Source organism: Coffea arabica, chromosome 2e (assembly GCF_036785885.1).
Source record: "Coffea arabica cultivar ET-39 chromosome 2e, Coffea Arabica ET-39 HiFi, whole genome shotgun sequence".
NCBI classification, from domain to species: Eukaryota; Viridiplantae; Streptophyta; class Magnoliopsida; order Gentianales; family Rubiaceae; genus Coffea; species Coffea arabica.
Genome location: NC_092313.1, coordinates 2914847 through 2938143, shown reverse-complemented (window position 1 = coordinate 2938143; position 23297 = coordinate 2914847). Strand labels below are relative to the sequence as shown.

At 34.1% G+C, this 23297-nt stretch overlaps 1 protein-coding gene across 1 annotated transcript; it reads right to left on the bottom strand.

Moving 5' to 3' along the window:
* Nucleotides 1-11416: 11416 nt before the first annotated feature.
* Nucleotides 11417-18673, bottom strand: LOC113730124 (phosphoglucomutase, chloroplastic-like). Its single transcript, XM_027254614.2, has 22 exons — nucleotides 18273-18673; nucleotides 18080-18145; nucleotides 17923-17967; nucleotides 17745-17837; nucleotides 17580-17632; nucleotides 17035-17086; nucleotides 16853-16921; nucleotides 16570-16638; nucleotides 16020-16142; nucleotides 15883-15935; nucleotides 14590-14668; nucleotides 14406-14470; nucleotides 14250-14317; nucleotides 13495-13613; nucleotides 13328-13402; nucleotides 13087-13202; nucleotides 12514-12655; nucleotides 12305-12386; nucleotides 12172-12218; nucleotides 11988-12065; nucleotides 11797-11902; nucleotides 11417-11716 (listed from the first exon to the last, which is right to left on the bottom strand). Exons 1-22 carry the CDS (start codon nucleotides 18528-18530, stop codon nucleotides 11649-11651), a joined length of 1926 nt encoding a protein of 641 aa, XP_027110415.1. The 5' UTR covers nucleotides 18531-18673; the 3' UTR covers nucleotides 11417-11648.
* Nucleotides 18674-23297: the final 4624 nt, after the last annotated feature.

The following is a 23297-nucleotide window of genomic DNA, read 5'->3' as shown; positions in this document are numbered from 1 at the left end:
ATCATGCAAAAAATTATATTAAAATTCAAAATATATGAAAATAATTGCCTAACAATAATGTCGACTACATCATTACAATGGATACACACCATTTTTGCAAAATGAGATTGACATGGTTGTCCACAATTTTTGCATAACTCATGGAACATATTATCTATGTTGATACTTTGAATGTAAGGAAGTATCCGAAAATATTTAACCTATAACCATCCAAAGAATGTATAAATTACAATTATTAATTTGAAACTACATGTAGATACTTGTTCATTACTTAATTAATTGAGAGGAATTGTACCGTAGGTAGAACTGCATATTCGGATATCGATATTCTCTTAGCATTTGATATCAACAATGCTTGGGACATTGTAAAATTGCATGACCGCAACCACGTCACTAATTTCTGAGCACATTTATCATTCTCAAACCTGCACATTTTTCAAATACATATTCGTAAGGGTATGAAATATTATTAATAATTTAATATTTTGGTATTTGTAAAACTTACCAACTATGTAGGTATTGAGCTAAATCCAAGTAGTAATTAACATAAAATTTGCTTGCTCGAATAGTAAAAAGTGACGGTCCTGCACAATGTGCATATTATTGATAAACTATAAAAATTAAATAAAATAAAGTGAAAATAAATTGAATTACCTTTATAATTTCTCACACAAATACCATAGGCTAGCAAAACATTATTTTTTGTAACAGTTTGAGGCAAGTGTTCACCATCATCAGTTGTAAATTTATCACATAAAGTCAACCGAACTACTGTCAAACTTCATTTAGAGAATTTTGGTAAGTATAAATCAAAATTTGCAGAATATAAAATATTTTAAATATATTGAATCTATTAACTAACCTTTTGTCAAGTAAAAGTATGTCACACTTAGTTTTATCATTGATAGATGTTTGATAGTGTTGAACCAACAGATACAACTAAACCAATTACATCTGCAAAAGATCAAAAAGTATAAGTAATACCAGTTCAAATATACAACTTAAATATAAGTATGGTTAATTAAGAATGAAATACCTATCAATTGCAAATCATTGTCCATGTGTTGTTCTGTATCTCTTAGTTTGACCAGATTAAACTTGAAACGGGGTATGGTTCCACAATCATCTAAAATATTCACTATATTCGTATCGTTTCCAAATGATAATTGGTACTGATGTGGTGCAAGCCGATATTTAAAATCTGCCAGAATTACATATATATTTTGAAACCAGTATACCTTGACTTCATGGAGATGATCTGCGAAAATGTTTATTATAGTGGGAAGGTGGGTGAAGAGTGTTAGTTGGAGTAAGGTGTGTAAGGAGTGTTAATGGGAGTTAACTTCTTGTTTGAGGGAAACGTGGGAGTGTTAGTTAGAGTTAATTTCTTGTTTGAGGGAAACGTGGGGGGTGTAACGTGCCCATGATATTTTTTACGAAATAAATTAAATGTAAAATGCTAGAAAAATAGAGTTGAGAGTGGGAAGGTTTGTGAAGGTTTGTTGCTAAAAATCCCTTCTCAAATTTATATAGATATAGATTGGGCTAAAGGATTAAAATATTTTTTCCCCTTTAGAAAATCAACTCCATCTTTTTTTTTCTTCTTGCAGTAACTACTGTCATCCCTCACCTTTTTTATTTTTTATTTTTTAAAACTAATCTAACTAAGATTGTTGCCATGTTCTTTTTTTTTTTTGTCAAGATGATAACTACTTAGCAAAAAGAATTCTTTATTATTTTTTATCCCATTTTACATTTTCTTTTCTTTCTTTTTTCTTCATCTCTAATCTCTCATGTTTGCTCTATTTTTTTATCATAATGTTATAGCCAACTGGCATTTGTTTGTTAAATTTATAGGATGATGTTTTATTTGGTAGTTCTTCATGGATAAAAGGTGAAATATTAAAATATGTAAAAAAAAAAATTTAGAATTCATTTTATACCAATGATCATTTTCTATGAATAATAGAACAAAAATTCATTCTTTTATTTTCTTCTCATATGATTTGATTTCTTACTTCACATTTTGATTTCTTACTTCACATTTTGTTTCCTTTTCTTTGTTTTTTGGTTACATTTTGTAATTATCTACAATTTTGTGTATTTTTTTAGGAGAAAGATATATCATGTGATGTTTCCACCAAGGTAAATCTAGCTAGGCATTATTGTACCTCCGTTTTTCTCCATTTCTTTCTTTTTGCAATTATTTTATGGCCTATTAAATTTAATTGAAGGATCCAATAAGATTTTGTATATATTTAAACTAAAGTTAATTTTTGTTTGTTTTTTAATTACTCAAGTGTTGTAGTATGAATTGGGTTGGTATACAAGGATTGCAGTCGATGGTGGAAGTCACAATTGAGGCTTTCGGCCTAGAGTGTGACTTGACAAAAAATTGTTAGAAATTTCAATTTTGATTAGGAAGATGTTTTTGCAATAAAAATATAGTTCAATTCTAATTTGTATATGTAGATCAGGAAACATGGCAATTCATGTTTTTATCTAACCTTGCTATTTATATTCAGGAGTTGCAGAATAATGTTGTCACCTTTAGGCGGAATTTAAATAGATGAACTGGATTCTTCTATCAAAAGAAAGAAAAATATGAAAGTTTATAGTAAGCTATATTGATGTTGAAGATTGTGTCATGTTTTAGTAGCTTCCTAAACTTTTTCTCATTATTAAAGTACTAAAAGTATTACGACTGCTTTTGATTTAGTTTTAACTAAAACTATACTACTATTAATACACCAATGCACTTATAGTGTATTAAGTTTCTCTCCTTTTTGGGTATCATCATAATAGTGGTTCAAAAATCTTTATTCAAATCACAATAAATAGAGAGGTTGACTTCATAGATGAGAGAAATTTTATTTATACTCCATATTGTGTTAATTGTGTTCCTACAATAAACAAAAACTATACGATAAAAATAATAGCGAAAGTATGATTAACAAAAATGAGTGTTCAAATAATATTTATCAAATTTAATTGCTTTGATGCTCAAATTTTCTCCTATATTTCTATTCATTCATCACGTGTCAAAATAATTTGATGCTATGCATTCGACTAAATTTCTAGGGGGTCCAAACTGTGCTTTGCACAGTTCAAGTACCTCTAGTATATATATATAGACACACACATAGTAGTGTTTCTTCACCTGATGGCAGTGCCACCTGTTGACAGGACGTTACCCGTACTATTTTTTTTTTTTCATCAAGTACCAGTACTATTAAAGATGATTTGTATGTTAGTAGTACCAGTACTATTAGTAGTTTAGAGAAACAAAACAAAACAAAACAAAACAAAACAACCTTCTAGTTTTGCTACAACCTTACGGAGACAAATACAACATAGCTGCATTTTTCTTCTTCTTCTTTATTAATGAGGGAATTTTTACGCAAATTTCTGATTTCTTTCTTCCACGTCCTTTCTCTGCCAATACCGGTTTATACGTCTCTAACATGGAAATTAGGGAAGCAAACAAATCTAGTCAAGTCGAATTTTGATTTAATCGAGTCGAGTCTCAACTTAGTTTTTTGATACTCGAACTCAAGGTCAAACTCGACAAGTTCAAAATATAATGGTTGAGCTCGAGCTTAAAAAAATAAAAAATCTAGTCAAGTCGAACTTTGATTTAATCGAGTCGAGTCTCAACTCAGTTTTATGATACTCGAACTCAAGGTCAAACTTGACAAGTTCAAAATATAAGGGTTGAGCTCGAGTTTAAAAAAATAAAAAAATAATTATTTTATTTTTTAAAAATAAATAAAATAATAATTTTTCTTAACAAATAATAAAATATTAGAAATATATATGTAATTTTACTATTAAAATAAAAATGTATATATATATAATCGACTCGCGAGTTAACGAATTAAATATCTTTGAATTCGAGTTTGAGTTCGACTTGTTTAGCTCAAAATGGACTCGAATTCGATGCTGATCGAGTTCGAGTCGAATTCGGACTCGAACTGTTTGCGAGCCGCTTACTAGTAGTTCGATTCGTTTGTAGTTCAACTCGACCTGCTTGAGAACAGTTCGGTTCGTTTGCAGCAATTATGGAAACACATGGGATTGTGGGGTAATTCGAATCGGTAGTTAAAGAAATTCAACGAGTGAAGGCCCTTTTCTTTGTATCCTCTCTATATGTATATTTGTATATGCTTTCTCCTGGATAATAGAATAGACCAGCAACAGTAATTCATTAACCATAACTAGAAGTGCTTTGGCTTGCTGCGGACAATCATCCACTGCAAAGATAGGTTAATTTTCCCTAGCGTTTGTGCCATTAATTTTTGGTGGTTGCTCTAGAATGGAGGGAACTATAAATATATCTGGTTTCGGGAGATATGGTCGCAGAAGTTGACTTTCCTGATGTTGGTGCGTGAGTTGAAAATTTCAGACACTAGAAGTGCCATGTCAAACAAAGATGTCATTTTTCGTGGTTGGTCCTAACTAAACTTTTTAGGTTTACTTCTCTTTTGTACTAATTGATACCGTAGAATTTTTACAGTCCTGGTAGTCGATCTATACGCAGTACATGTAATCATACTCCACAGACCCTCCCCTCCTCTCCTCTCAAATAGGTACAAGAACAAAGAGGGGCAAAAAATCAATTCCATCATTCTAGATATATTAATGCGTCAACAAAATAACTTCTTAAAGTAAAACAAGCAGGACACAAAGTTTGTTTTTCCGATTGCAGCAGAATAATTGTGCAGGTTGTAAAATTATGTGTGACGCCTCAGCCCAGTACCCAGTATTGCACCGCATCAAATGTCTTCAGCCAGCCTGCAGTATCCTGGACCTTCAAGACAAAAGAGAAAAGAATTATGGCACCCATGAAGCACAACTACCTCCCTCTTTGACGAAGTATATAAATTGGCAGTACAAGCGTTTATCCTGCACGGCGACGGGGGCAAAAGTAAGGGGTGAAGCTGTGCCTCTAAGATGTTGAGATTTCTAAAATCTCTATACAAAATAAAAAATTTTCTGCTATATCCTTGTAAAAATACACATTTGTTCCACCAACACTCAGACGCATATGTAAAAACCCCACCCCAACTTTCATTTGTTGGGTCTACCCGTGCATTGCCTGCAAGCACAAATTTTAGTGCAAATGGTGATAGGATTGATGAAACGGCTGAAGCAACTTTACCTTGAGAAACATCCCAAAAGTTAAACCAGGTGCATTATTCAAGCAACTTGCTGAATAAAAATAACGCCAGATAACATGTAAGTTTAATTAGCTCTGTGGAATCATAGAATGATGCAACTAAGAAATGATGGTACTGAACAGTCCACGCACGTCAGATCAACTGTAGGAGAAACAGACGAGGATCCTTAGTCAATCAACTTCGAATCGCAAATACTGTAGTAAATTTTAAACCATCACTGGAAAATCACGTGGGCTGCAACATATTAATGGCAATAGCGCCAGTGGAAAAGTGGTAATGCTTGGGAAAATCTAGACAATGCATCTTAAAAAAGACAATAATTAGACATTAACATCCCTAACACCAAATAGTAGTACAACAGGTCTCATCGAAGTAAATGCATTATGAGAATTGGTCCCAATATATAATGTGGTCAAGACTTTTGTTACTTCCTACCTCCTGAAAAAAGGCTCCTCACTACATTCCCCTACTTTCTTTGTTGCCATGTGTACTAAAAGTAAGAGTGCCATGTTTGTTTTACACATGTCAGCAAGCGAATTGGGACTGAGTATTGGGAAAAATTTCACTTATCAGTACACCATTTCTTTCCCTTCCTCGCTTTTTCCTCCCCTCTTCCCCCCCTCTCTCTCTCTGAATAGTAGTGTTTCATGGTGACACCAGATAAACCCATATAGGAGATTTAAAAAAAAAAGTTAATAGATATGTGAAATGTGAATCAACCATTATCGAAGAAACCTGAACCTATGGAAAGACAAAATGACAACTTGTATTCATGCTCTTGACTGTTTCTTCCGTTACATATTCTACTTGTCCATTTTTATTAATAACGAGTAAGGGTGGCGTATTTACCAAAACTAGCCGGATAAACTCGTATAAGCATGCGAGTAGATGACAAACTTTAGTTGGGGAAGAGAAGAGAGAGGAAACAAGAAGGTCCATGGATGAAGGCAACTAACGTGATGGTGGAATGGTCATAATGTGATGCAGACAAAAGGTGGGACAAATGAGTTCTCTCAAGCAAGAGATCCCATGAAGCTGACAGACCCAGCAAGGTTGGATCTCCACACAAACTACAGTTTAAAACAGGATGTGTTGCGCCACTGCCACACTTAGGACAAACACAGTTTCCTCCTTTCTTTATCCACTAAAAGATTGCTTACTTTCTCGCTTGCCGACTCGATTATCCATTGGTGGGTCTCGGGAGACATTCAGATTTTATTACAAATGGGGAGCAAAGACAATCTCTCTTGATTTTGGTCGTGGATTTTTTGGGATAAAAAGATGGCTTCGGCGAGAGTAGTTCAAAAAGTATATGTTCTCTTTGGTGTGGAAATGATAGAGATATGCATTGTGGCGCTAGGGGTCCTCCCTAGAAAGATATAAAGTGGACAATAATAGCATTCTCGTTGCTAAATTGGGCTAAACAGCGAGTGTGTTTGGATCCTCAAATTATCCCAAATAATATTTTACTTGCATCTTAAACACAGTTCTCAATTTACTTTTTTATATTTTTAATTATTTTTTATCTCACATAAATCATACCACAAAAAAAATGTGTGTGCGTGTCATTTCATTTGAGGTCGTACATCAAGGTGCTTTACAGGCATCGTTGCAAAGTGTACATAGCGTATCTAATATTTTTTTTTCTAAATTTGAACATGGTATTTTAATTACCAATGAGCCGATAGGCCAGCATAATCTCCAAAGGTCTCCTTATCAAGTCTACGGATTTTTCTTTGCACCTCGCCCCAATCTATTGCCTGATTGAAAGAACACAAAAGGATCTTCTATTCGATTTCCTGTTCTACTGTTTATTATATGATCATTTATCCTTCACAAATACACTATTTTTATTCTTTTCTGTTTCCTTATAACTCTTATTAGGATAAAAAGCAAAATACAACAGATGCAAAAAAATAAAATATCAAAGAAAAATGAAATTTCTGGTGTAATTTTTGTTTTGTATCATGTTGTTTTGACCTGTTGTATCTACCACTACTGTTATCCGTTATGGTAGCTTAAGGAAACAAAAAAAAAAAAAGAATTAAAGCAATATACTTATAAAACATAAATGATAATATAATGAAAAGTGGGACAAGTAGGGATATAAATGAATCTAATTAAGTCGAACACCTAAGTATTCAAACATGTTTGATTATTTTAATGAATTTGAAATTTTGTTCAACTTTAATTTGTTTATTTATTAAATTGAACTTGAACGAGTTTTTTTATCGAGTTTTAAAATTATTGAACGTAAACCGTAGTTTAATCTCAACTTGATTAGTTGACAAATCAAATTCAAACCAACTCTTATCAAGTAGAACTCAATTTGAGTATCAAGTAATTTAGTTTATCTTTAAACGTTCAGAATAGGAAGTGCGGCGGAGAGCAGGAGAGTAAGATAGAAGATCTTTTGCTGTGAAAAAAACACCATTTACCCCTAGTCATTTTGAAGATGATAAAAAATCCACCCAAATCTCTCGTCTTGGTTGTACGGCCCAGTTCTCAACCGGTCCATGTTTCTTCACATAATGCTCTCTCCGTCTTCGAATAATCTAAGGCACTGACAACTGAGTACTCGTGATAATCTTGGACGGTTCTATATGAACCAAAATTCCAGAATAGTCAGTTTGGTCTCGTTAGTTGATCGTGCACTTTGATAAAAGGTGACCATCATCAGCAGGTGTTTAAAACAAAGCTAATTTGGAAAAGGCACACTAATTAATTTTAGCATTCGACTTTGAGCTATCTGCTGTAGCGTCAAGTACAAAATGGTTTCAGAACTACATAAATTATGAAGAATAGCGCAATCTTAAAAATGAAACTAACAAGCTTTCCTGAAAGAAAGTATTCTGATACTCCGCCCCCCCCCCCCCCCCCCCAAAACAAAAAAACAACAAAAGAAAATAGTACGGTGTACTGTAGAGCTTTAGGGTCATCTCATCATATTCTCAAGTTCATCATCAAGAACAGGTAATCAAAGAACCAAAAAAAAAAAAAAAAAAATTTACATGCTTGATCCTGGAAATATTTGAAACAAGAAACAATTTGCAATACAATGCGTTTTCAAGAATAATTTTTGGACATCGGATATTTTCAGAAACCTCCCCTGAGGTTTGTAGGAATATCACTTGGTACTCTTGAACTTTGAGAAATCTCACCTACCTTCCTTATTCTCAAATTTTTGTAACATTATCAACTCTATTTCAAAAAAATATTTTTAAGAAACTCATAATTGGAGAGAGGAATTGTTTTCATGCCAAAATTGCCCCTGTATTATCCTACTATTTTTTCAAAAGTGAACATAAATTACTAAAAGCTTGAAAATAAAGACAAATAGTGTGAAAGCATAGTTATAATAGAATAAATTATACCAATAGGTGTTTTTAAGGTACAAATGATTAGTATTTAAGAGTATGTTTAATATACTTTAGCCAAAAAATAAATAAATTCATTCACTGTAAAATGTTTTTGTTAATTTGAGGAGTGTTATAAATTTTAGAATTTTGAACTTTCTAATTTTTTTTATATAGACTGATGACTTGAATATCAGAAACAAAATAGTGTCTAAAATTATGTTTATAAACACATTTGAGGCATTTTCAAAAACATAAAAGTAACTTTCTTTATTACAAAGTAATTTTGGATTAATTTAGAATTTTATACGTTGTTTAGAATTTTTTTTTAATGTTCTAACATTTTTGTCCAAATTGATGCCTTGAAAACAAGAGAAAGAAAATTACTAACAATATATTTAAAAACTTATTTGAGGTATTTTTGAGATGCAAAATGTTAATTTTGCTAATTATAACAATTTTTTCTTTTACATTTATTGTCCAGGCTGATGTCTTCAAAAATTGTAAAAGAAAACAAGAGAAAGGAATTTATTAACAATATATTTAGAAACTTATTTGAGGTATTTTTGAGATGCAAAATGTTATTTTTGCTAATTATAACAATTTTTTTCTTTTACATTTCTTGTCTAGACTAGTGACTTCAAAAATTGTATAAGATCGTTCAACATCATTAATATGTTGTAATTCTTAAGGATTTAGTTTGGTTTGTTATGAAAACTAAAGGTCCACAAGAAAATGGTAATTTTGGAATAGAAATGTGCTCTCTCTCCCAAAAAGAGTTTTTAAATGGATTGATAAAGTTACAAAAAGTTAAAAAATAAAACAAGGGAGGTAGGTGAAACTTTTTAAAATTCAAGGGTATCAAATGATATTATCACAAATCTTAAGGAAAGTTTCTAAAATTATCCCTTTCGACATTGGACTCTAGGAATCGGACCTCATTTTAAAGAATAAGCGTCTCTTTGATAACACATAAAAGTACTGAAACTAAATTTTTTCAGACATTTAGATGTTTTGAGTGTTTGATAAATAAAAATTCATCTGTTAAACTTGTTAAGCAGTGCTGAACTTGTATGTATTTTTTTCAGTACAAGAATCCTAACTGAACACTTAATTCAGATAAGAATCAATAGAATTACTTTAACTACCTTATCTTATTACATTTTCTTCATACTACTCATATAATATATTTCATCTTTTATATTAATTTGATTTAAAAATAAATATTATTGTTTTCATACCTAATAATTTTAAGCTAATTAAATCATAGATTCTATTTCTTTTTTGGATGAAAAGATATAAGGGCAAAATTATCAAATTTAACTAATTAAGCATTCAGTTATAAATGTTTATCAAACAGTATAAATAGGTTCAGCATTAAAATTCAAACATTCACATATTTCTTTTTAATACTTAAATTCAGCAAATTAATTGTTTTAGTATTCAAATTTCAGAATTCAGATTCAATTTTATCAAACGGAATCTAAGTTGAAGAAACCTCCCTTAAAAGAACAAGAACAACTTGGTGTACACACACACATACACACACGATCCCTCACAGACCCCCAGTAATCTAAGAAACCGTGAAATTGAACTGACCCCCACTTCCCCGAGGGGTCGGTTACTCGTGAAACTGTTTGGAGTGTTTGCCCTGGATATGGCGTAATTCCCATCCTAGTTGCACACTTGGTCATCCACATACGAGACCTAGCATTGGTTGATTTTATCAAGCATGTAATGATTAGTAGAAAGAGAATCAAGTGAGATTAACTGTCACCCATTGAAACCCTACCAAACTCTGAATTGGAGGACCAAAACCTAGTGTTTGGCAGTGCAATGGAAGGTCCACCGCTGACCATAATGGAGGGGGAGGAGTAATAAGACGTCAGAGCAATACATACAAATTGGTCAACTCGCACCTATTGAAGCTCAAGCTGAATCAGGCATTACCACTTGAACCAATTATTTGGACCATACAGCGAAATAAATGTTGCTCAATAGATACAAGTAGAAAGTAACGAGACAGGCGATAATACTAAAACAAAACATACCACCGCCAATAGCCGTCTCCCAACCCCAATCTGTAAAACTTTACTGTTATAAATTGTACTGGCCACTAAAGATCAATACTGCTACCAAAAAGAGAAGCTTGCATTCTCTTTTTGCCTACTATAATACCCTTTTGGATGAAACCTGCGGGTTCAGAGATCAGACTGCAACATCTAATCTAATTTAACGGGCCAGACATCTTATTCGTCTTCTTTAAGGTCCTTATAAAACTAAACTTAAAAAGGGATTGAATAGTGCAAGCAGCACAATCATTTCATCTTGATTCCAAGGATCAAAACCATCAGTAAACCCCTGGCATCATTTCAACACCATAGTCATCCTTAAATCATCATTCTATCGTTTCTTGTAAAGGATCAATGAAGAAGGTGGTTATCAAGTAAAAGGGGTTCAAAACCTATGAATGGCACCAATTTTGTAAAGATTATTCTTCGTAAGGTCAGGGCATTAGGTAAAAGTCACCACCGCATCAGTTAGAGAGACTACGGCAATAGCAACACCAAAGATTAGTCTGTTCTTCGATGAAAGGAGCAAAATGTCTCGACCAAGATGACCCAAAATTTTTAAGACGAAGAAGTATATCAAATCTTATCCACAAAATGAATGAACTAAATAAAATTGTGGAAATGTATGCATTGGTGTATAATGAATCAACACAGCCAAACTATTGTGGGGCATAAATCTTTACAGCCCTAGAAATTTAGTCATGAAAATGATGATTTAAGTGTTTTTGCATCAAGTCAAATAAAGCAGCTGTTTAGTTAGCTAAGTCCAAACCAAATAGGAAAAAAAAAAAATGAGAGGCTGTTAAGATAGAATAATAAATCAGCGCAGGAAGATTTTATTTCCATCAAAGCATCTGTATCTTACCTCATATAAATTATATTCAACTATATCTTCCACGTGAAAATTAGTATCTCTAAAAAGCACGGTATGAGAAAGTACTATTTTACAACATGTATTCAGGACCAGGAGAAAGAAAGATTATTCTACCTTGATTAATATAGTACTCAACGGAATCTTATGCAAAATCATCAAAAATCTGCTATGTAATGACAGTTGGCTTCTCTCTTCCTGTGAAATCCTTCAGCTTGGATAATGACAGTGCCAGATCTGAAGCATAATCATGCCAAATATTTTCAGATTAAGGTAATTCAAAAGCCTTAAAGTTGACAAAATTATAGGAATCTTACCAATCAAAGGTTTCAGTGCAGCTTGGGCATCCAAATTGTGCTTGGAGACATCTGGCTCAAATTGTTCAATATACAACCGAACGGTTGCACCAGCAGAGCCAGTACCCTGAAAGTAAACATTAAACTAATGCCAGCCATATAAACAACACCACCATATAGCAAGATATTTTATAATTTTATAGATGTCAGACCGATAATCGGAATATGATCCTTGACCCATCAGTGAAAATAAAGCGAACGCCTTGCTTAGATGCCACACTTCCATCCACCTGAGGCAGTGGGTAACACTTTAGTCATCCACTAAAATACTATTGACTGTTGGCTTGTTACATACTATATAAAATACTATAAACAGCAAAGGTGATTGCAACTCACTGGATCAGTATAGTTGAAGTCATCAGCCAAGTGAAGGACATAATTACCTGCATTATGAAACACCTCTTTCAGCTTTTATAATGCAAGTTTGTCAAATTTATATAGTAAAAGTGCATGAACTTGGCAGGCTCACCATACTTGTCACCTGCCTTGCTCCTAGAAACTAAATCCCTAAGATGTTCTACCATTTTGTTGGCTCCTTCAGATTCACATTCCTGAATCAAAGTTGCTAAATCAATACCACACTTAATAAAGTTACAGAAGCTAGTTCAACCATTAGTAACAGGAACCCTGAGAAAGGCAAGCATGGCAGACTGAAAGATTATTTAATATGATGTTCACCTCATAGTCGTATCTTGAAAAGAAGTTCCTCCCATAAGTGGCCCAGTGTTTTTTCACAACATCAGCTACAGAAATTAACTGTTCTCCTGGCTTCTTGTCCTTGTTTAGGTAAGCAATAATGGAAAGCCAAGCTAATACAGCCCTATGGATTGCACATTGTGAAAGTCAATCCCAATAAGATCCAATAACCTTTCAACTTAAAACAAATAAACCAGAGAAAATCACAACACAGACAATTAGATTGAGAATGTCAGACCACACACTGTCAAGACTCGTAATAAGACATTAATCACACAGATGGAGGAGAAAAATGTACAGGCCAGAAAGTTATATGCAGTCCTCAAACCATCATGCAAACTAGCTGGTACAACAGATAAGTAATATGACCAATATAGCCTCAGGTGATCATATCAAAGGCTTCGCATCAACAGCTACTCATTAGGCAGAAGTCAGAAGTTTTCAACTTTTTCATTAATAAAAACTTTCCCTTAGTCAAAAGACATTTATGTACATCTATTAGTAAATGTTTCAGTAAAATAAAAAAACCTCAAAAAATCAGAAGATAAACAATACCATATGCCATCTTTTTCACGAATGTGATCAGAACCAGTTCCAAAACTTTCTTCCCCACAAATTGACAATTTCCCAGCATCCATAAGATTTCCAAAAAATTTCCAACCAGTGGGCACCTGCAGTAACATGGTCATTGTCAAGGGCTACATTCGACAGAAACAGAGAAATCAATACACAAAGGACTCTCATAAGTAAATTAGTGACATGAGTGGATCAAAAGTTAAAGAAAAAAATCTTATACCTCGTAAAATGGAAGATTTAACTTTTGAGCAACACGGTCTAAGGCACCACTTGTCGGCATTGATCGAGCTAAACCCTATATTTATCAGAAAATTCTCCACTAATTAAATTGGAGAAATGCATTTGTCCATGGGGAAAGATGTTGAAAAAGCTATAAAGGTTTCCTACCTTAGGACCAGACTGAAAGTATGGAATGGCCTCCTGCGCATTGGCTGCAATAATTGCTACAGAATCTGAAGGAGTAACAAAAAATTCTCCGCCAAGAATCATGTTCCTATCACCATCTCCTGAATAATACCATAAAAAAAGTCTTCAGCTACATGTCTGAACCTGTGCAGGTGGTCAAACTCTCTTTTTAACACAAAATGAAGGTCCACATAGCAGTAGTATTCTCTTAAACTTAAATAGGATATGTATATGTCTTCCCAAAAGGAGAAATCTAAATAACAAGAGGATTGAAAGTGATGGTACAAAACCCTTCCGTGAAAAACAGAGGTTAAACATGAGCAAAAAACCAAATCAATTTCCAATTTCTGAACATGTTTGTCAGTAATTCTCAACTTAAAGCACCTTATTAGCCAACGTGCAGACGTCAATGAAGACTATGAATTAGTAAAACATAAGGTGATACCAACACCTAATACTGAAATTTTTTTCTGATTCAGTAATTTCAAGCAGAAAGTTTTCTGAGACAATCTTCAAATGTAATACACGTTATTTGGTAAAGTTTCTTTTCTTCTTTTTTCCAGTTTGTCAGTGAATTTTGTGCTTGTGCATGCGTTGAAAAAAGATATGAACTCAATACACAAAGTTTCATATACTTTGGAATAGAGTAGGAAAAGAAAAAGATACAGATAACAAACAACCATAGGAACCAGAAAAGCAAGAAAAAGTTATCCACTGGCACTGTTAGTGAATCATACCATCACTTGCAGCTCCAAAATCAGGTGCATTCTCTCCATACATGATGTTAACCAAATCCTTAGCATATCTGTTCGGGGAGAGAAAAAAAAAGTCAATTCTGCTTTTAAGGAAATTAAATATATGCATCCTAGAATGAGAAAGCATCTATTTCTTACGTCAGATTTGGGTCAGGATGACCATGTCCAAAATCTTCTAGTGGCACTCCATTAGCAACAGAATTCTAGATGATACAAAATGCAGCTCAATAATTGTTCTTCATTCTTTAAAATGTGAAGCTCAAAGTATCAGCTAGCAAGTAAATTGTTAGTTTTAGGAATATAACAATTGTGGTAAACATACAAGGCCAGCTCCCAGCTTGTCCACAAATATCGGTTTTGCATATGCTCCGGTGACTGCATGCATTGCATCAAAGATAAATCTGGCATGAAAGCAGAACATAAAGCAATTCAATACAAATTCTTCTTTCCTCCATTGTAATCTTTTGTCATCCTTCATGTTTCATGTGTTCAATTATACATAATGCTCGTAACAGAAAGCAGTAACTTCAGAAAAGAGAAGCAGGTGGAGAAGAAACAAAAATAAGGGAAAATATGCCCAGACAGAAAGAGGAACTCCAAAGCAATATGTAAACATGATATGTACATAACCAGAATTTCTGTTGATGGAACCAATGACATTGAATTCGGAATTGTAACTCCAAAGTGATACGTGAGTTTCAAAGATTCATAGTCTAAGCATCTGCATATGGGATCCAGCCATGTCCGAAAGAAACTTTAATGCACAATGAATACAGTTCAGAACCTTACTTTTCACAAACTTCAACATAACATGTCAGTTTCTAAAGAAGAAGGGCGTTACTATCACATAGCACCAATAAATCAAAAAAAGACTAGCCCTAACTCACACCTTAGCAAGTCAACTAGCGACATAACACCACCAATATCAAATTCATGACGTGTCATCAGAAAAGCATTCCACTTCCCTTTCAAAGCTACTTTAGGTCCTAGATTGAGTCATGACATTTTTACCACCCTCAGTGCTACCTGTTAAAGACTCCCCTCATAAGATAACCATGCATAACTGGTTTCTTAGATAGCTATCTATCCTACATAAAACACCAATAGCAACAAAGGAAGAAAGGAATCTCAAACACATTTGACCATTGCTTAATTACTTATTCACATTGAAATTTGGCTCACTAGTCATTTCTTGTGCAAAAACTTAGATTGATTTTTCTATCTTATACACTATTAAAAGTATATATGCATTAGGCCAAGAGACTTGAATGAGCACTGAAGATTGTTACTCCAGCAAGGATTCATGAGACAAGATGTCAATTGCTATGCTATGCAAGAGACTATATTTAAGCAAGACTTAATGCACCATCACCATTAGAAGCAGGATAAAGATGATGGTGCGCATTCCACGTCACTAATGGTTAAAGGCTGCAAGGACATAACAGTTTCCAGTAATATGAACTCTTCCACTAGAAAATACATATTACAAAAATAGAAAATGACGTTAAATCTCCAACAAATGCCATAAAAGAGGTCAGAAAACAAATAACATATGAATACATACGGTACATAATGCTTATATTGTAAATACATAGTTCGCAAAGGGATAAAGTACCTGAAATCAGGGCGTGAGAGAAGACTTCTTATAAGTGAAAAGTCAAATACATCCTGCACAAGATCCCACAGAAATGTAACATGGAAATTTACTTCAAAACATTTTGAGTTAGTAAAGATACAATTTTGGTTTCTCACCTCCATAAGCTCCAAATAGTCGGCAACTGGGTCAACCACTTCCACTGTAAAATTCCCATACTTTGTAACTCCAAGACTAGTGAGGTCAACATCAGGAATGTCAGCCACTTTTATTTCCGAAATCTGCATAACACTTGTGCAGTTTGAAATTTAGGTGCTTAACCACTTTCAGTGTCATGACAGTTTCAGAACCAAAAAAAACTGTACTGTACACTATATTTTGTCAGTTGCAAGGCACACGGAAGCTTTTCCTACGATTTTAATACTTATCCAAATAATTTAGCTGAGCAGTAATAACACAAGGCAAGTCCTTCCCAACTAGAACCATGTAGCATTCAATTTTAGTAAGTTCAGCAGATAAATCAGTTTTATTTAAAAAGCAAGAGAATTCAGCAACTAAACTAGCATGCCTGATATCTGAAGAAATCAGAAAAAGATTGCAAAGTACGGAAAAATAATACAATAAATTTTGTAGGTTAAGACTTAGGAAACATAAAGGCTGAGGACAGGTGATATCTCATATGTTAAACAGATTAAATTGCGCCCTTACAGAAAGGGTGTTCCCATAGATCTTATCAGTTATGGATTCTGGTGCTGGCTGGCCACTGCTGTAATTGAACTGCAAAAACCAAATGAAACCACATTTTACATTCCAAAAGTGAAAAGGCAAATGCACTAAGACAGGTGGATAAAATCACTGAAGAAGACTAGCTGTGGAACAGCTGTCTGTGTAAGAATACCACAAAGAGTAATCTACTGGATTTTTTATTAATATATAACAAGGAACTGGCCTTCTCAACTTTCATGTACAAAAGAGAATGAAAATGACAAACCTTGATACCCCAATCATAGTCTGGACCACCTGGATTATGGCTTGCGCTCATTATAAAACCGCCATTAGCCTGATAATGGTTTTATTGCACAGGAATAGCGGAAAGACATGATTAGGGGGATATATTATCTCCAAGTTAAAGTACACCACAAAATCAAAGATCAAGAAAGTATTGAACATTGCCTTTCTCTTCCGTATTACAGCAGAAACAGCAGGCGTAGACAATATACCTTCCCTGCAATGAAAAGTGTGGTCATCATATTACTAATCATCATCTCTGCAAAGAAATACATTATAATATAACCAAAATGACTGGATATAGTTTTTTGGACATAATGCATACCATACAGGCTACAGCTTTCAGAGCAATCTCTCTAGATTAAGGAATGCTGTATATACGTCATGTGGAAAAATTTTGACTCATGAATAATTAAGCAGGATGAAATATGAAAGTGTGCGCACTTTGGGTCTGCCTACTGTATTGGCTTTTGAAATTTGATGATCAATAAATAACGAGTTCTGTTAATAGGAAAACCAATACAATCCAACACTAATGCCATTATTTGCAGGAAACGAGAAAAAAGAAAAGTTTTAAAACCTATAGAACGAGTTAATCTAGAAAACTGCCACCGGAAGGAAACAACATGAATTGGAACTGAAATATAAAGAGGGAAGAATTGGAATAAGCAGCTTGATGAATTGACTGCAGCTCTTGTTAAGGCACTCACTTGCCAACCAATATTTTAGCAACACCATTCCCTGCAGCAATTTTGATAATTATCTGGAAAAAAAAAATGAAAAATGAGACCGAAATTGGTAAGCAGAAACAGAGCAACCATGATGACCCCAGTAAGGCCATCTCCCACTTAAAAATTGTAGTCCTACAATGCTACCTGAGAGGCTTCACGATTGAAATATCGACCATCACCTCCCAAAACCAAGACTCCGTCTTTATAATCCTCGGGTGGCAACGAATTAAACAATGCCTTAACATTACACACAATCCTCATTTGAATTCCAGAATGTCTACGACGGTAAATACATATCCAAAAAAAGAAAATAACAGGAAACCTGAATCCAGTTGGCAAGGTAATTATCTTGCATAAACACTTTAACCTGAGGAAATACGAAAACAAATTCAAACAGATTTTTTATATTAAAAAAAAAGGGGAAAAAGGAAAGCAATAACTTAACCAATGAAGTTGGCAGTAAAGGAGGGGGCGAATACCTTTTTGCGGAGGCCACTTGTACCAGTTTTTTGACCTTCGATCGGCTTGGTGGGTATTAATTTAATCTGTATTGGAATGTAGAAGACAATAGTGAGAGAGAGAGAGAGAGAGAGAGAGAATAAGAATAATGAGAATGCTGGGGGCGGAGGTGGGGGAGTAGCGAAAAAGAAAGGGAAAGGGGGACGGAATTACATTGAGGCCTTGGGATTGAGCAAGGGTGGTAGAAGAGGAGGGAGAAGAGGCCGTGACGGACAGGGGAGAATAAGAGGAGGAAGGGGGATAGTTGGGCTTGTTGAAAGAGAGATAGGGAAAGAGAGGGGGAGCAGCAGTGGAGTTGAGAAAGGACAGGGATCGCGCGGAGGAGTGAAGCAGACACTGAACCCGACAAAGGTTACTAGAATAAGCGGCGAAGGTGCAGAGTTTGGCATGTTTTGGTGCGTATAATGCCATTGCCGCCGTCTTCTTCACTCACTCCAACAACAAAGCGAAGCAGAAAGAAAGAAAGAAGAAGAAGAAGAGTGTCCTCCAGTGCTTTTGACTAGCAGTACTACTACTACTAGTAGATATACATAAATGTGATGCCACTACTACGCTTGACTAGACAGACTAGGACTAGGAGAAGAGTTTGAAGAACGACGAGGCTAGGATTGGCAGAGGAGAATATCCGAGATGCTTTTTTTTTTTTTTATTCAAATTGAGGAGTGGCTTGAATTAAATTGGCAGCCTTGGCAGCCAAATAATAACAAAAATCCAGAAGGCTCAGAAAAACAGGCGAATGGTAACTGCCACATGTCCCGACACGTCTCTTATCTCCATTTTCCACTTCTATTTTTCGTCCATGTCACGTGATTTGTCTTCTTCCTTCCCCTTTTCCCAACCGCTGATTTTTTACATTTACTGTGTGCTATTTTAATTTGCTTACTGCTCCTATTAACTACTCATTAATTAGCACAGCAATTTTAGCAATTTGCTCCTACCCTCTCCTAAGCATTTATGTGTAGGATCCCAAGGATACAGCTAATATATATGAGCCTGTTTGGAACCTGAGTTTTTTGGGAGTTTATCTAAAACTTTACTATAGTGCACTGTAGAAGTTTTTGAAAAAATTTTGTAGAAGTTTTTGTAAGGTGAAAAATTTTGTAAAAGTTTTTGTAGGGTGAAAAACTTTTTTTTTCCTTTTCTTTTTTTTCTTTCTCTTTCTTTTTCTCTTTCCTTTTCTTTTTCTTTTTCTTTCTTTTCTTTTTCTTTTCTTTCCTCTCTTCTTCTTCTTCTTCCTTCCCCCTCCCCCTTCCCCGTTACCTCCGCCACCCCCAGCAGCAACTCCACCAATGCCACCTCCCCCCATCCTTCTCCTCCCTTTTCCCTTCTCCTCCCCACTGCCCCGCCACCCCCCTCTGCGCCTTCACCCTCTGCCCCGCCACCCCCTCTGCCCCGTTACCCCCTCCCCCACCCCTGCAAAAGCTCTCCCTCCCTCTCCTTCTGCCCGCAACCCCCTTTCCCTATCCCTGCAAAAGCTCCCCCACCACCGCTCCCTCTCTCTTTCCCGCCACCCCTGCCGCCACCTGAGTTTTGCACATGAGTTTTGCAGCAACATAAATGATTTTTTTTTCCAATGTTCCATCTCCATCTTCTCTCCTTATCTTGCCGGCAGAATAAGCAGCAACAGCCGAGTTTTTTTTTTTTTTTTTTTTTTTGCAATTTTCCTTCTCCCCAAGCTGCGGGAGGGGGAAAGGCAGAGGGAAAGAGGGGAGGGGGGAGGGAGAAACAAAAAAAAAAGAAAAAAGAGATTTTGGAAACCAACATATCGGTCAAAGGGGGAGGGGAAGGAGAGAACAAAAAAAAAGAGGAAGGCCGGCAAAAGTTGGCCGGAATAGTTACCGGCGCCGGAAGCGGTGGTGGAGGTGGTGGCCGGTTGGGTAGGGGAGGAAAAAGAAGAAAAGTTGAAGGGAAAGTTTTTTGTGTATTATTTTGAAGTGTGTAAGTAAAAAACTTTGATAAGTTTTTGGGATTCCTGTAGCAAAAGTTGTTAAAAAACTAGTAGCTAAAAAACTTGGCCAAAAACTTCACTTCCAAACAAACCCATAGTTCACCGGCCGTTTTAACTTTTTGATTCTATAAAAATAAACAAGCAGTGTTTATTATATTTAAAAAAATAGTGTTTTGGTATGGGATTATTTAGAAAAATTTATTTGAAATAATATTATAACATTTTGTATAATATGTTGCATGTGAGATAATGAGTCGATTGAAAATTATTTTGTGACGTATGCAAAATAATATACTCCCAAATCATGCTATCAAAACGGACCCATGATTTGCCAACACCAGTTAATGTGCCAGCGTGAAAAAAGAATATTTATGGAAGATTCAAAAAATAGGGTTGCACGATTTTAACATGTCAATCGTTCTTTCTTTTTTTTTTTTGACAACTTCACTTGGTAGATCATTTATTTTGTGCAAATACTTTGCTCCTAAAGTAGTGGTATATAATTGCATTAATATGAAAGTAACAATATGATGGTCAGCGCCATAGCTAGGACCTATGGTTGGAGAGGCAATCATCAATGTGTAGAGAAACAAATGATGCTTCCCTCCGCATAACAAAGCAAACGAAACTTATCCCTAGATTTTTAATTTTTTCTCGCCAAGAAAGCAGACGAAACCTATCCCTATATTTTCAATTTTTTCTCACCAACAAAGCAGATGAAAGTGTAAGACGAAAAGTGGGCCAAACAGTAAACTCCAACTGCTTCTTATATATATATATATATATATATATGTGTATAGATAATTGTGTACCCTTATATTTAAGTTGTTGTTTTAGATTTATAATTAACATCATAGTTGTATTTAAACTAAAAAAGGTTGAATTTTTTTTAAAATTTAAAACGAATCTATGCAGCAGTTTTACATATAAGGACGGAATATTAAAATTTTGAAGAATGAGAATAAATAAAATTTTAAACTACGGGAAGGGTCTAACATAAAGAACTTTACAAAATTAAGGAGACGAAATGGACAATAATATGTAAATAAGGTGTAAAAGTGGAAACATTTATCAAACTTATTTTATAATTTCACAAAATTTGAGGGGGAGGGCAATTGCGGCACGTGACTCTAGAGTACATTTTTTACCACAATATTACAAAAATCTAGTGGAATCAAACGGCATTAGAATCAATACTACATAAACATACTCGATGAGTTTTCAGTTACTCGACGTTGCAGGAATTACTCTATTTATTTGATGAGTCGTTGCTAATCGAGATGTAAGATTACTTTACATTATTGACTAAATAAATCCATATCAAACCAAATGAGCAAATACACAGCTAGGAGTAGAGAATATACACACTGGTACCCCATAATTTCGTCTTCAATCTAGGCTTTTTCTTAGCAAATACTAGGGGAAAAGGCCGCGCAACGCGCGGGAGTTTAGTGTCTATAATTAAAGATGGTTAATAATTATTATTTGGCATTTTCTAGTATAAGGATTGAAGTATGACAATTTTTATTATATGATATTAAATAAAAAAAAAATCATAAGTTACATATTGAGTTAAAAAATATAATATACAATAAAATATAATTATAAGATACGATCAACTACTTTGCATCTAACCTAGTATAATAAAAGACATATTTATATCTGCTCATGCACTTTAGGGATATTAAAATTTGTTATTTAGTTTAAATGTGATCTTGATATGAGGGTAATCCACCACATTATTTTGTCATATAAGTGAGATTTGAACAATTAGCATACTTGAAGAAATCATTGCTAGTGGAATTTCGGTTCTTGCAAGCCAAATTATTGAATTTATATTGATTCCAAAGATATATCATCACGAGGCCTTCAAATGAGCAAACAATTAATTATAAGTTATTGTATGATTAAGGACATATAGCAAAGCATCTTCTTCTCGATAAGGGTTACAATCACGAAATATCAGTTTTGTGTTAGTTGCAAAAACAACTAACATGCTAATTTAGAGGAATAATTACCTCAAAAAAGTACCAAAGCATCTTAATCCACTCAATTCAAGAAAAACAATTAAAAGTAATGAGGTACATACTTAAGAGTTGTAGCCAAATAGTTTTAAGTAGATAGTTAAACATATTAGCAAATCAGATGAAGTGAAAAATTGTCTACATGGAATAGTCAATAAAGTAGCAAACGATTTGAAAATTACCCTAACTAATAGTTAAAACAACAAAAGAAGTAGATGCAATCTATAAATGGAAAAATTTATGATGATAAACTTATTTTAAACCATAAATAACAATTAACAAATGTGGTCTCTTCCTTATCAAGCTTGTCTAACATGGAAAATTGAATTAAAATGCTAAAAAATTATTGCATATACAACTTGCAATATTGCAGATTTTTTACAACCAAAAAGTAGATTGGTTAAAGAAAATATACCTATTGAAAAAGGTGTTGCAAAATGAGGAAGAGAAATAGCTAATGTAGCAGCATCCGAATTCAATATGCTGCATGATTGTGGTGGAACTAAACCTATAAGTAAATGAAATGAATTTGAATAGATGGAGGTTACTATGGTAACGGCCAAGAAACCAGACTTCTCTACTAATTGACATTAATTGTGTCTTAATATCTATATATCATAACTTTGCAAATAACTGATGGGAAAGGCTTTAAGAAATTTAATGACTTAGATGTTAATACAATTAAATGATTAGAAGGGCTTTTATGTAATTTTACTAAAACACAAGCTGAATTCAGTTGTACCCAATGTTTAATCGGATATCAAACACTGTCACATATCAAATTTACCCCTAGGTTTAAATGTTTAAAAGGACATCCACGTAATTATAACAAAATTAAATTAGTTATAATGACTCATATTCAATACTCTAATTGCACTTCAAACACTCTCACATTCCCAAAAAAGCCTCACCCTGCGGTTGAAATTCAAGTCCTAAACTCATTCTTATATAGTATAAGGATACAACTCGGTAAAATATCTAAATCACACCTAAGTTATCATATAATTACAAACACATTTATTGCATGCTCTTAATTTTGATACTTTAAAAAAAAAATTAATTCCTAAACCTCATCTTAACGAGCATCTTTTGGAATTTAGTAGAGTAAATAAAGGACTAAATATTACAAGTATTAGATCTCAAAATGTATGCCTGGCATTGGCGATGGGCTTAGCTACTAAATTATCACGTGAACGACCCACATAT

Excerpts from the sequence above, each read along its gene's own strand:
- LOC113730124 (XM_027254614.2), bottom strand. The coding sequence starts at position 18,530 with ATGGCATTATACGCACCAAAACATGCCAAACTCTGCACCTTCGCCGCT. Across the intron at positions 16,639-16,852 it reads ACTATGATTGGGGTATCAAG|TTCAATTACAGCAGTGGCCA; the intron begins GTTTGTCATTTT and ends TGGTTTTTGCAG. Across the intron at positions 12,387-12,513 it reads TTTCAAGATACGACTATGAG|GAATGTGAATCTGAAGGAGC; the intron begins GTGAACATCATA and ends ACTTTGATTCAG.